The 13,933-nt window shown below is 39.3% G+C and overlaps 1 protein-coding gene across 21 annotated transcripts in view; it reads right to left on the reverse strand.

The window, feature by feature from the left end:
- Nucleotides 1-13,933, reverse strand: part of NEB (nebulin) — a 232,784-nt gene that overhangs the window by 168,160 nt on the left and 50,691 nt on the right. For all 21 annotated transcript variants that reach the window (XM_077153803.1, XM_077153822.1, XM_077153820.1 and 18 more), the window contains 9 exons: nt 12,603-12,701; nt 11,628-11,732; nt 11,433-11,540; nt 8,616-8,927; nt 8,303-8,509; nt 5,940-6,044; nt 5,124-5,231; nt 2,975-3,286; nt 1,658-1,864 (listed from right to left, as the gene is read on the reverse strand). In XM_077153803.1, the coding sequence (XP_077009918.1) occupies nt 1,658-1,864; nt 2,975-3,286; nt 5,124-5,231; nt 5,940-6,044; nt 8,303-8,509; nt 8,616-8,927; nt 11,433-11,540; nt 11,628-11,732; nt 12,603-12,701 (1,563 nt within the window). The remainder of the gene's footprint in view (nt 1-1,657; nt 1,865-2,974; nt 3,287-5,123; nt 5,232-5,939; nt 6,045-8,302; nt 8,510-8,615; nt 8,928-11,432; nt 11,541-11,627; nt 11,733-12,602; nt 12,702-13,933) is intronic.

Below are 13,933 nucleotides of genomic sequence, written 5' to 3' on the forward strand. Positions count from 1 at the left end.
AGGCATGGTATAAGGTTATGTTCAAAGTGGTAAAAAAAGGCAAACCCGGTCCTTGCCCTCACTGAGCTTATAGTCTAGTAGAGAAGACAGATGATAAAGATATAAAGTACAATACAGTCACAACGTGAAATGTGTTATAAATGGAAGAGCTGTTAGAGAGAAAAGAGGGTGGACAGCAAAAGCTGTCTGAGGAGGTGACTGTTATGTTCAAAGTTGGGAAAAAATGGAGAGATGTGGGGCAGATGGAGAGGAAGAGGGGTCCAGCGCCTGGAAAGGCCCTGAGGTCGGTGAGCACTCTGGCTGGCAGGCTTGAAGGGCTAAGAGCAGCCTGCACCCTGTGGCTGGACTCTACAGGGAATGGGGGTGGGGGTGGAGAGAATGAGGTGGGAGGGGGATGCAAGGCCATCCTGCGGAGGGTCTTATCTGTCAACTTAATGAGTTTAGAGTTTAGTTCAAGTTCAAAGTGAAGTTACCAAGGGGGGTTAAGTGTAAGAGTGGCATGCTTTGGTTATGTTTTAAGACATCTCTGTGGTTGCTGTGCGAGCCCTCAGGCAGGGAGCCCGGTAGCAGGTCACTGCAGTTATCTGCCTGAGGAACATGGAAGCCTCCACTAGGGTTGGTGGCAGTTGTAAGACAGAAGCGCTCCAACAGAATGACTGGAAGATACTTAGAGTTGACCCAACAGATACATTGGATGTGGGTGGGGTCACTCAGGCAGAAGTCAGTGGTGCCCACCAGGTTTCCAGCTTTGGTAAAGAGGTGGATGTTGATGGCATTTATTGGAATTGGGGAAGACTTAATCTAGTAAGTGACGTTTTCCCGGCTAACTGGGAAAGCAGTGAGAAGATACACTTAGGTTAGTACAAAGGGATTTTATTCCATATATTGTCACTAAAATAGAATTAATCCATAAAGGCCTGTGGTAATGTGGGGACAACGTCTGCCCTGTGAAAATCCTTAACTCTGAGTCAAGCAAAGCATTCCATACCCTCCAAGATCTCAGAGCTAAAATTGCAAAAAGTCTTCCCTTGCTTTGCCTTTCATTTACTTCTTTCTTTGGTGGAGGGGCTTTAAAGAAACCCTTAAATTACCAAATGGTGTAAAAGCACCGAGCATGCTAATTAGTGTCTGGCTGAAAGAATAAAATTTCCAGAGGAACCTGGGCTCAGAAATGAGACCCCGGATGACTCTGAAATTAAACTGTTTCTTTCCTCCCAAGAGACTTTTCTCTATGCCTCTCAGAACATTGTACTATTATGCAGTGGGATTAGGACATTATGCCTTCTCCCACGTGGCTAGGCAGACCTATTGCAACACAGACCAATAAGAAGCTTATCTGGCAACTCAGACTCATGAATGATAATAGTAATAATGTCATTTCATATGCATATTAAATAAGGTTTTTCTTTTGAATTGCACAGAATCTCTGCATTTGGAAAAAATAGAGCAAATTTGGAACATCTCCCTTCTCCCATTCCCCGTTTTTCCTTGTTCAAGATCCATGTTGCTTCAAAAGTACAACCTTTCTGCTATGCCTTGAAAAGTAGTTTATTTGCTCATGTAGATGCACCCTTGGGTACTGAAATGAAAAGGATGGTAAAGTGACTTGGTCATCCTGGTTATTCATGAACAAGCACTGTGAAGGGAGATTGCTTACATCACTTAGCTGCTTCGTGTTCTGCTGAGCCAAAACCATGCCCATTGAATCAGGCAAACTTGTGAACTTGATGGTATCTGGGTGCTGCCGATACTTCCTTTCATTTAATGCATCACCTGCTTTTTTTGCCTTCTCAACCTCCAGAGAACCAATAGGAATCCATCCAATGCCCTTGAAGAAGTTGTTATATTCATCCTTATATACATTCTGTAAGAGAGTAATCCCATATGAGAAAATACCCAACAGAATATTCAAGGGATGTTTCTGAAGTCTATAATTTTACCTAAGAGAACCCCTCCGCATGTTTGTGTCTGGAATATAGCTATTAGCTATGTCTGGCACACAGATTATTGCCTGGGATTTGGCAAGAAGAAAAAGCAGCTCTGTGGTTAGGGCGCATTATACAACACGGAGGGAAATGTAGGTCACATACTCCAATTGGCACTGCTAAAAAATGTGTGTCTGTTTTGATGATCAACTGGGTTTTCCTTTTGATTTAACTGAAGACTCCCAAACTTTAAATTTCATCCAAAGTTTCTCTCTAAGCCCACATTGTCACCCAGGCTATTTCTGATCCCAGTTGGAGAGAGACAACTTCACTGAGCACAAATTAAATGAACACCATTTCTCCTCTTTGCAGAGTAGAAAAAAAAAATCTGGTGGTCTTAATGTTAGGCACCCTCCCTGTGCTATGAATCATGCCACAATCACAAAGCCTTCCCGGTTCATTTTAGATGATTCATCACACAGATTTATATGCATGAGAATATAACCTTGAGCTAAAAAAAAAGGAAAAAAAAAACCCCTTCCTGACTTCAGAAAGACTAGAAAATTGTCCTAGTTTGTATTATCCATCTACTGCTATTGAAGAGGACCACCAGGAGCTCTCATTTCCTGCTGGTGAGCCAAGGAGGCTTAGAGAGTTACTGGAATATGGTTTTATCTTTAATCCATAAACGAATAAGACAATATCAGTAATTATGATATAAGCACAGAAAACCAACAAAGCACAGCCTATCTATTATACCCTTCTTCATCTTTCCATCATGAGCATTATTTTATTTTATTTTAATTAATTAATTTTTTTTTTTTTTTTTTTTTTTTTGCATGGGCAGGCACTGGTAATCAACCCAGGTCTCCGGCATGGCAGGTGAGAACTCTGCCACTGAACCACCGTTGCCCACCCCCATCACAGTCATTTATTTTAAAATGCATTAAAAAAAACAATCCTACAACATACTGAGGTCTGATAAAATATGGAGAAACGATCATCCCTGACCTGCAAAAATCTCCATCAGTCAATCTACACATACTCACATCACTCTGAATTTGATTTGCATTCCTCGTGTGCGCGAAACTCAGGGCATCGGGGAGGTATGTGTAATGATGTATCGGCTGTTTGTAGTTGACATTGGTGGCAACATCCTGCGCCATCTTCGCAGCTGTGATGCTAACCATGTCCCCGGGAGTATGATAGCTGGTTTTCGTGTTCTCGTAGTTTTTCTTGTACTCACGATCGGACTGCAGCTTTGCCACATTCATATAGTGGACCAGCTTGGGATCATCCTGGATGCTTCTAAAACCCACGTGCCTGCCCTTTGCCTTCTCATAAGCTTCCTTGTACTTATACTGCGGAGGTAGAATTTGGTTAACAAAGTCCTAGGCATTTATAATATTAGGTACAGCAGTTATATTCAGGCAAAAAGGCAGTCAGAACACTGTGACTTTCTAGAAGACTCTAACAAGAAAGGCAAACCACAGTACCTTCCGAAAGCCTTTATTTCAAACACTGCTGGGGGGTTGAGGGTATGTTACGATAAATTCAGGACCAGTTTCTTTTTTTTTGCTATGAACCCCATGGATGGTTTGCATGTAGCATTCTTCTAAAACCAGCTGAATTTTCATACTTGGTATGGACATGACATGTTCCAAATATAGGACCAATATCTCTTGGTTAATGGAATTTACACTGTAGAGATGTGAACTTGCCTAATCCAATATGTTATTTCACATCACAAAATACTGGAAATCCTTGAGGAAATTCTTCAGTTTCTATTACCATTGGCCTGGTGCCACGTGTACAAAAGGGGCAGAAAAGATTTCCAAAGAACTCCACATGTAAGAATTTTACACCGAGATCCTCTTGGTGGGGTGGGGAGGCAGAAAACTTTACTGGGCTCATCTCAGGTTGACCTAATTTTGTTTAAAACAAAACTCCTCTTCTTCCCAGGTAGCGACAATTCAGACACTATATACACAGGTAGCTGGGCTTCACACCCACCCCCTCACCTAGTGTTTCAGCAGCTACTTTCCAAGCCTGCTGTGGAAGCAGCTGCAAATGAATTACAAAAATAAGGGTAGGAACTGCTGTGAGCTTCACCCATTAGTAAAAACCTAACCACAAACGTTCTGCTGGCCAAGGTCCTTCACTACTATAATCAGAAATAGGATGTAGATTGAGCTATATACTGTAATAGGTCAAAACCTTAATTTTTACACAAAAAAGTTCAAATCCACCCCCACCCTGCAGACACTCCACTCCTGCAGTTTAAGCATGATTTTTTTAAACAAAGTTTTAACAGGTGAAAAAAGCTATCAAGTAATTGATAACCATGTTTTTTGGGGGGTGGGGTGGGGGGGGTGGAACCTGCCTGTGCAAGTGCTAAGAAATTATTAAAGTCATACTTTAGAACTTCACATTCTCCTTAAAACTAGAAATATACTTCATAGTGATTGCATACAAAGCTTTGAGGAAAACAATTGCAGTACTATCCCTACATGAAAAGCGGAATTCCTACCCCTCCTCTCCCCACCCGTCTGCACACGTAATTTGTTTCTTCTCTTTTTTCAAACCAGGATTGCAGCCTACATAGGATAATATCCTACAGGATAATATGTGACAGTGAAGTCTAGAGGGCATGTCTGTTTTTGAAACTTGCTTTTCAAAGATGGGAGGATATACAAACATATACTTTTTCTATGGATAGAGGAAATGGGCATCAATTTACGTGAATGAAAATTATATCTTAGAAAAGTGGGCTTTTTCCATTTGGCTTGAAAAATCAGTACATTTTATATAACATCTTCTCAATTTTCTTAATACAATTATAACACAACCCATATGAATTTAACTTGTTAGCTCAATTAGGGTGTTCCCACTGAAAATAAATGCAGGCTGTCAGGGAAATGTGTCAGTGAAGGTAACTTGGGCTCTGAATCCCGGGAGAGAGCTGCTGTCAGATTTATGTCAGCTCTCCCAAGTGGGGTCAAGCAGAAAGAATCATAAGAAGGTTGAAAAGTGACAGGTGTTCAAAATGACATTTTGTAAAGAATTTGAATTTTCTTAATTCAACATAGTGTTTCCAATGAGGTATCACTTACACAAGCACATACTTTTTAAGAAGCGTGTTTTAAAAAACTTTTTAAAAAGGCAATCCCCCAGATTTCACATCCAGTTTTTACTTACGTCACTGGCAATGTTTCTCGAAGCCTTGGCTGCAGTGATGGGGATAGCATCTCCCAGCACATTGTTGCCTTTAGCTATTAAATCATGCCAGTCCCGTTTATAACATACCTGGGGTGGAAAAGCAAACATAGCATTAGCATGTTGTGTGTTTTAATCAGCTAATGTGGTTCCTCAGCTCTTGAGATCGTTTTGTCTTTTTCCAGACATAAATTAAAGGACTCCCGTAGAGCACATATGTTTTAGGGAGTCATTTGAGCAAAGTATCATACTTTGTATAGTATAAAATCACTGGATTCTGCACTAAGTATGTACTCAAGTCTGTTTGTGTCACATTTGAATAGGATATTAAAAAAAAAAAAAAAACACGAGTGTGTTCAGAGGAGAGAAATAAAGGTTGGGAAACCATCACTTATGACAACTCCTGGAGAAAATGATGTTCTGTCTTCTGAAAGGAAGATCAAGGAGAGACCAAGTGGTCAGCTTTAAACATTTTAGGGTTGTTGGGAGGAAAAAAGATTAATGTTTTTATTTTCCTGGAGGATATTAGTCTCTTCTAGGTGCAAAACTAGGAAAACTAAGTAGATGTCTTAGGGGAATAGAATTTGGGCTGTATGTAAAGAAGACTTGTATCCATTACAGTTGTCCTACCCTTGAAAGGGCTGACTCAGGAGGGAAAGAACCACCAACATGGATATGCTCCAACAGGGGCCATGTGGGGAATTTGTCTAAATCACTATCAAGGCCCCATTCTACTCTAAGATTCTATTATTTTATTGTGAGGTTTGCATCTCACACTCCAACAAAGACCCAACTTACATCGCTGATATTGTAAGCATTGCACTTGGCCTGGAGAAACTGAGGAAGATCAGGACTCATAGTGTATTTGTGTTTCACATCTTCCCCTTTAGCTTTGTATAAGATCTGCAATACACAAGCACACAGGTAAAATGCATTACAGGTAGTGGAAAAAAGAAAATCCATTAATTGAATTCTTCAATGATTACTTCTAGCACAAGCCCCCTCACTATCTCTGTTGTTAGAAATCAAAGACATTTTCCTATCTTTTTTAAAAAAACAAGCATCTTGCAATCTTTAAGAAGACCTAAGCCCTGTATATTACAATTTATATCTGTAAGAAAATTAAATTATTTGACTTCCAGAGATGAATGCAAACTTAAATGTGAATAACAGAATTTGCCAAAGCCAGATAAAGTCTTACTTTGTCAGTAGAGTTAAGGGCTTTTCCCTTAGAGAAGAAATAGAATTAAGTCTTCCACTTCTACTAAAAACTTTCCAACTATAATGGTATTTGTAAAATCATAGAATGGATTCCTCATGATATAAAAACCCTTTTACATGAATCCTGTGCATACAAAAAAGTAGGCATTCTGTGTCAATCAGATTTTGCCATTTTAAAGATTACAAACACATTTCATCAAAAGATACCAAAGTACATGATGTAGAAAGGTACATCCTCCTCTTAGTAATGGAAAAGTAGTGACTTGCTTAGTATCTAAAACTAACACAGGACCTGAAACATGAGTAAATTTTTAATTTCTTGACTCTCATTTATCAGACAACTCTCTTTCCTGGACATATCAAGGAGGAATATCATATACAGACCAGTGTATATGTATCATAAATAAAGTCTGGAAATGGCTAGATTAACCCTCAAATATTAAATAATTTCTTCTAAGAACCTAAAAGTTATTTAAATTCCTCACTGCCTTTGCGACCAATATCTAAATACTCAGCAAATCCCATCAATTCTACCTTCTAAACACCTCCTCTCTCACCACAACTGCCTTAATTTAAGTCCAAGTAAGCCTTCCCGTGGACTTCTGTAACAGCTTCTAATGAATCCCCCTCGCTCTGGTCTCTCCAATTCAGCTTCTGAACTTTTTGCCAGTTCTCTTTTCAAATACAACAGGATAGTGTGATCCCACAGACTAAAAACTTTCAATACCTCCCATTACCTGCTCCATTAACTACTTTCCAGATTACATAAAGTAGCATACGAGAGCCACAATGATCCCATTACAATTCTACACCTTTCACTGTCTCCCAGTCATTCCTTCTTGACCTTCAGGACGTGGCTCCTTTTACCAGGAATGCAGCTCTTCCTTTGCTTACCAGGGAATTCCGGTAAGCAATCATCTTCATTCCTTGGACTTTCTCAGCACACGCCTCTCCTGCAGCATTCATCTCTCTCTATATGGCAATGCTCTGTTTACATGCAATCCCACCCACAAATCCTCGTCAATTTAATCTTTATGCCATCAGCACATAATACTATGCCTGGCTCTCCAGTAGGTGCCCAAAGATATTCTTTAAATGAATTAATTCATGAATGCTTTTGATGTTTCTTTAACTCTGCTCTATGCCAAACTTTCCTTTAGATCTGGCTTTAGGCAGAGAACACCCATTGCTCATGGACAAACAAACAATATGCTAATCTCCACCAAGACTTGAGTTTTAAAAGTCTCTGTGGTAAGTGTATGATGAGCTCTGAGGAGCAAAAATATATACTCCTGTGTAATATGAACATTATTTCCTTGTATTATGTTTTTATGAAAAGAAAATGTGAGCAACTTAACATAGATGGTATAGGATGGATTTGCCACAATGAAGTGGGTGGAACCTAAGCTTAAATTTTGTGTGTATGTATGCATGCCTGCATAATAATGGGGTAGAGCTTTTTACAATGTGTGAAATGTATAATAACACAGTACTTCGAAGGTAGTTTAAAAAGAAGTTTTTAAATGGAAGGTATAAAACATAGAACAAAAAGGAAATGCTAGTGCCTAAACTAAGAGTAATGACAATTTTTATTTTAAAATTAAATAAATAATAATATTTGTGTATGCTGCATGGTGGGGTCATATTTCATTATTTTTCCAGGTAAGTATCCCGTTATTGCAGCATCATTTGTTGAATTTTTGTCTGTTCGTTTTGATCGCTTTTTTGTTTTTTGGGGAAGTGTGCGGACAGGGAATCGAACCCCGGTCTCCTGCATGGCAGACAAGAATTCTACCATTCTGCTACTCTTTGTACACCCAATAAATAATAATTTTTTTAAATGAAAAGATATGGCTTAGAAGCATAAAAATGTTGAGGTGTTTTTTTTTTTCAAAAGCCACCACCCACCTCCTCTGTCCTCACTCTTTTGGTGTACTCACATCACTGATTTGCTGTGTGTTCTGTTTTGCCTGGACCATCACTGGGGAGTCCACAATGCTGGTAAATTTCAGGGTGTCTGGATGTTGCCTGTACTTCTTTTCATTCAGGGCATCACCAGCCTTTCTAACTTTTTCTGCATCCAAACTGCCAATAGGTATCCAGCCAATACCTTTCATCCAGGTGTTATAATCTTCCTTGTAGGCATTCTAGAGCAAACCAAGAAAAGAGGAGTGAGTGCCCCAGGCGGTGGTTTGGCTTACAGCAGTGGAGGGGCTTAAAGGGGAATTCTTTTGAGGAGTGGAAGTTGCTTACATCACTTTGAAGGCGCATCATGTTTTTCGACAGCTCCAGGTCCATGGCGTCAGGCAGGTAGGTGTAATGGTGGAGCGAATGCTTATAGTTGACGTTGCTGACAATATCCTGAGCTTTCTTAGCTGCCACCACGTTGACCATATCGTGTGGTGTATTGTGTTTGGTCTTTGTCTTCTCATAGTCTTTCTTATACTCCCGGTCTGATTGCAGCTTGGCCACATTCATATAATGAACCAGCTTTGGATCGTCCTGGAGACTCTGGAAGCCAACCATTTTCCCTTTGGCTTTTTCATAGTCTTTCTTGTACTGAACCTGTTGAAAACAAAGGTGGGCATATTTTAAAAGGTAGTTTTGAAGATTTTACTGAACAGTAAGGCCATGATTTGAAGCAATTGAGGATCCCAGAAGTCACTCAGATAACCAAACAATTGGATATTTACTTGTATATACTTTTGGTTTGGCACTGTTACAATTATTCATATCAGTGATAACATAAGTTTCTATTTTGTTCCTTTTCACTTAGACACTGCTAGAAAAGATGAATAGAAAAGCATTTCAAAATCTCTACCAATTATATTGTGCTGCTAAGGAAGGAGACTACAAATAGCTAACTACTGATTAGTAGAGAACTTTAATGAGAAGCTAATCAGCTCTGAATAATAAAAATAAGGAGGACTAAGATTCCTTAGAGAGGCCTGGAGAGCCACTTTTGGACTGCCAAGGATAAAGACATTTATTAATCCATCTGAACATATTAACATTGGCATAACTTAAATCTCTTCCTCATTTCAAATGATCAGTAAAGTTGCATTTCAGGTTTGGGGAGAAAACAAAAGGAAAGGACTGGGTTCTATCTCTGGCATGTGCAAAGCAAAAAGAGTAGTAGATTCAGGGGAAGAAAGAGCAAGGAGGCAAGAGAGAACAGGTGCAAATGAGGAACCTGAGGTAATCCAAAGAAATGAAAACCTCAGCGTATTTGCAGAAATCTCAGAGAAGGGTATTCCACTTCCTACAGGACAACAGATGGGGCTTAAAGCCAAATTAATTTAAATCTCAAAGAGCAAAGAGCAAAAATCTTCAATTCACATCTGTGTTACAGTAAGATAGGATAAGAAATCAAGTTCTTCACTTTAATGCAACATAATGACTGACTATTTGGGGCTGTGAAACTTGAGGCAATGCATCAGTCTATAGAAGCAATGACGTAGAAAGAGAGAGGGGTAAGGGAAAGAAGGAAATCATATAAATTAAGAAAGTTTTGAGATAAAATCTTAATAAAAGGAAGCTCTTAGGACTTAAATAGTAAATAATTTCTTTATTTCCACTAGAAAAATAACATGAATTTGTACAGAAATTTAGATGACAGTTTAAACTTAGAGTTCTCCACTAGAAATCATCAGTAAGTCCTTTCCCCTAAGAAGATTTGGATCTGTTTAGGGAGCGGATTCTGATCACAATGGAGTGACACGCTTCAAGGCTCCAACCCTCACAAAAGCGTTCAACAACCAACAGGACTGGCAGAAATATCTTTCTTGAAGCTCTCGAAAACAGTTAAAGGATTGCAGTAACAGGGTAAGGACCAAATTTAAAAAAAAAGGCAACTTAAAAGCTGTAGGATATCAGGGTACCCTGGTGGGCCCCTTCTCCAACTCCTCCCAGTTTGGCCTAGAGCTGGCCTGCACTCCCAGTACAAGTCCCTCCTCCTGGTTCTGAAGGGTGGAGAGCAATCCATTTGCATATATTGGCAGCATGTACATCTGACCAAATCTGTCGGCTGGTGGCCCGAGGGACTGAAGCAAGGTAGGCTTGCTATCCTAGAACTTTCCCTCTTAGGAGACATCTCACAAAGCTCTCCCAGAAGTAATTAACTGTTGGCTGCCTGGGGCAAGGGATTGCTGGCTATTGAGCAAAAAGTGCCTGGAACCATGAGGAAACTGTTTCTTAGGGAAGAGGGGACCTTGGAAGCAGTGTATGTGGGTGGGGGGTAGAATTCCTAAAACGATGTCCAAGACAAGACGCATGTGCAGAAGGAATCAGGGAGAACTGATTTTATAAGTATTGTCTAAACTCATCTTATGGGTAAGTTCTGGAGGAAAACACTCAAATGTTCAATTTGCAAAGAATGGGAAAGATGTTTTCTTTTTTTTGTTTGTTTTTGTTGTTATTGTTGTTGTTAGCATCTGGCATGCAGAGAAAGATCTATCATAAAACTAGCTGGATACAAGCTTAAGGAACAGATATCTTAAAGTCTAAATCCCAGCAATAACACATTAAAATACCAAAATTTCTAGGTTTCAGTGGAAGAAATCAAAACATACAAAGAAACAGGAAGTGATGGCCCAGGCATAGGAGAAGATTAGGGCATTAGAAACCATCAATAAGGAGGATGAGACCTGAAACATTCCAGACAAAGACTTGAAAAGTGGTCCTAAATATGCTTAAAGAGCTAAAGGGAAATATGGACAAAGAACTAAAGGAAATCAGGAAAAGGAAAGATGAACACAAAAAGAAGATCAATAGGGAGGTAGAAATTATGAAAAAGAACAAACAGAGCTGAAGACCACAGTAACAGAAAATTCCCAAGAGAGGTTCAACAACAGCTTGAAGCTGGCAGGAAAAAGAATCAGAGAACTTGTAGATAAGACAATTGAAGTCAGCCAGTTCTGTTTAGGGAATTTTCTTCCTGAATAGTTTTCAACCAGACTTGTTTTCAGTCTGGGACAGTGGACGTGGCGAATTTCTAGTAACGCATTAGACCACAAGTCCATACCATCCACATGTTCTAGTCACCCGGGATTGGCCACTGGCGGAACTTACGTCACTTGCCACCTGCCGGGCAGCTTTGGCAGCTTTGATTGGGATCGCATCTGTTCTCAGGTCATATCCTTTCTTGCTCAAGTCTTTCAAGCCTGCTTTATACATATTCTGAAAGAAAAGTATCATTTCAATTAACTCAGGGGCCACATCATAGAAGGCTTGTCACCCCATCAGTGGCTGTGTCCATACACGCACCTCACTGATATTGTAAGCATTAACTTTAGCCTGAAGGAACTGGGGCAAGTCAGCTGGCAGGTTGTATTTGTGCAGAATTTCTTCTACTTTGGCTTTGTAAACAATCTGAAAGGGAAAAGACATAAACAAATATACAAACAAAGCAAAGCAAAGCATTTAATTGCCCAGACATAATTTCAGAGCAGAGCATTTTGAAAAAAAGGGGCTTTTAATGAACAACGCTGCTTGTGTCCCCTCGTTCCTCTGCAAATGCCCACAGGCATTCAAGTTCTCCTATGCAATTTAAGGGGTCCAGTCATAGTTCTGGACCTTTACAAAGGTCCTGCATATACCAGGTATCTCTGGACTTGGGGAGAGTATCTCATGGAAAGTAGCCAAGGGGAGGTGACCTTCTGAAAATGTCAACCTGCAGACACTTTTCTGGACATAGGAAAGGCTAATGGGGGAAACACCCAACCACCTATATTATACTTCATGTGTGATTAAATGGATCCCAGAGGTAATTTTGACCATGTGGACTATGTGTGTGTATGTATATGTTTTGTCTTAGTTCTGTCATAGTTCTGACTTAAAATATCATTCCTGCATAGGAGGTAGTGCTGATAGTGATTCTTTCTGGTCTTTTCTAGAGATAAATGTGCTGTTTTTCTTGTCATATAGAGTAGGTCTTCTTGCCTTTTCCTTAGAAAACAATGTTAAATGGCTGAAAGACAGCACAATATTCATAATGTTGTGCTTTTGCACATAATTCTCTAGAGAAATGAGTTAGGTATGCTTTAACAATGGAAACCTGGGGAAACCGTCCAGCTGTCTATGTAAATGAAGCTGTTGATACCACTTAATAACTGAAAGGTTATCAGAAATTTGACCCAGAAATGGTCAAATACAAGTGTATTATTAAATGTATTATTAAATTGCATTAGTTAACAATTGCTTCGTTAACAGTTATAAAATATAGATAGGTGTAACACTTACATCACTTCTCTGGGCCTGATTAATTTTAGACTGTACTATAATAGGAGCATCTTCAATCGAGGTAAACTTGAGAGTGTCTGGATGTTGGCGATATTTTTTCTGTATGGCAAATTAAAAAAGAGGAAAAACAATCATACAACTTTTCATTGAAGGCTAATACGCCAAAATTTCTTTAAATTTATTTTGGATGGATAGGAGGATTTGTCCTATTTTTAAAATGTAAAAATACTAGATTTTTGGTTGGCTTGATAAAAACACATACAATGCAAAATCTGCTGTTTAAAAATCAGTTTAATTTTAGAGTGTCTGGGGCAGCACACAGCATTAATTCTCAGGGAAAAAACTACTCAATTCTCTGCTTATGACATGAAAGAAATCACTCTCAGCTAAGCAGAATCCAAGAACATCACATTATTTTCTAAAGGATTAACTGAAAAGTGCACAAGGAGATTTGGAGCGTCTTTGCATTAATAAGTTCTCAGAGATATAATTTTCCCTGTCACTCCATTAGTAACTGGTGTACAGAAGCTCTCTGGTTGAGGGAGGGGAATCAAAGCACTAGGGTAACAGCTAGGGATTATTAATAAGAGAAAGGGGGCTTTTGTTTTGCATGCCTTAATGTGTGCTTAGTTTATAGGTTATTACTGACGTGCTGGAGAGGTGCCGGAAAGGGGTTATTCGGAAGGGGTGCCAATGAAGAGCTGGCAACTTCAGCTACCCTTATTCCTATATTCTTAGTTCATTTTCTCAGTCCTCTTTCTTTGTGCATGTTAGACACCCTATTTTTGTGTATCTAGTAACATCCCTCTTTCAACTTGAATCTTCTGAAAACCATCAGCTTAGAAGAAGTCTTTTTGAAAAGTCACCAAGTTGACAAAATAGTTTCACCAAAACCATACAAACAAAAGTATAAAACAACAAAAAATAGTTGAGTGTGAAAGATAACCCTCACTGAACACCTCATTTCTTTCTATAGCCTAACCTCCCAATCATGTAGTGTCCTGACAGCTGGGAGAATTCTCAGCTGTCAAGAGAGAAGGGGCAAATGTCTCTGCTGCTTCAATAGCCTCAAGATCATTACTGTTTTCTCCTAGACTGATGAATAATTTGTATTCTGCTTCCTAGTCATCAAGAATCTGGCACAAGGTATAATACTTCAAAAGAGATTTCTATAATAGCTGCGTTATTCATCATCACCAAATATTGGAAACAATCCACATATCGATCATTTTGGATAACCAAAATGTGGAATATCTATGCAATTAAATACTACTCAGCAATAAAAGGAATGAATTACGCACATACAGGAACATGGATGAATCGCAGATACA

The sequence above is a fragment of the Tamandua tetradactyla genome, chromosome 3 (assembly GCF_023851605.1).
Source record: "Tamandua tetradactyla isolate mTamTet1 chromosome 3, mTamTet1.pri, whole genome shotgun sequence".
Classification (NCBI taxonomy): domain Eukaryota; kingdom Metazoa; phylum Chordata; class Mammalia; order Pilosa; family Myrmecophagidae; genus Tamandua; species Tamandua tetradactyla.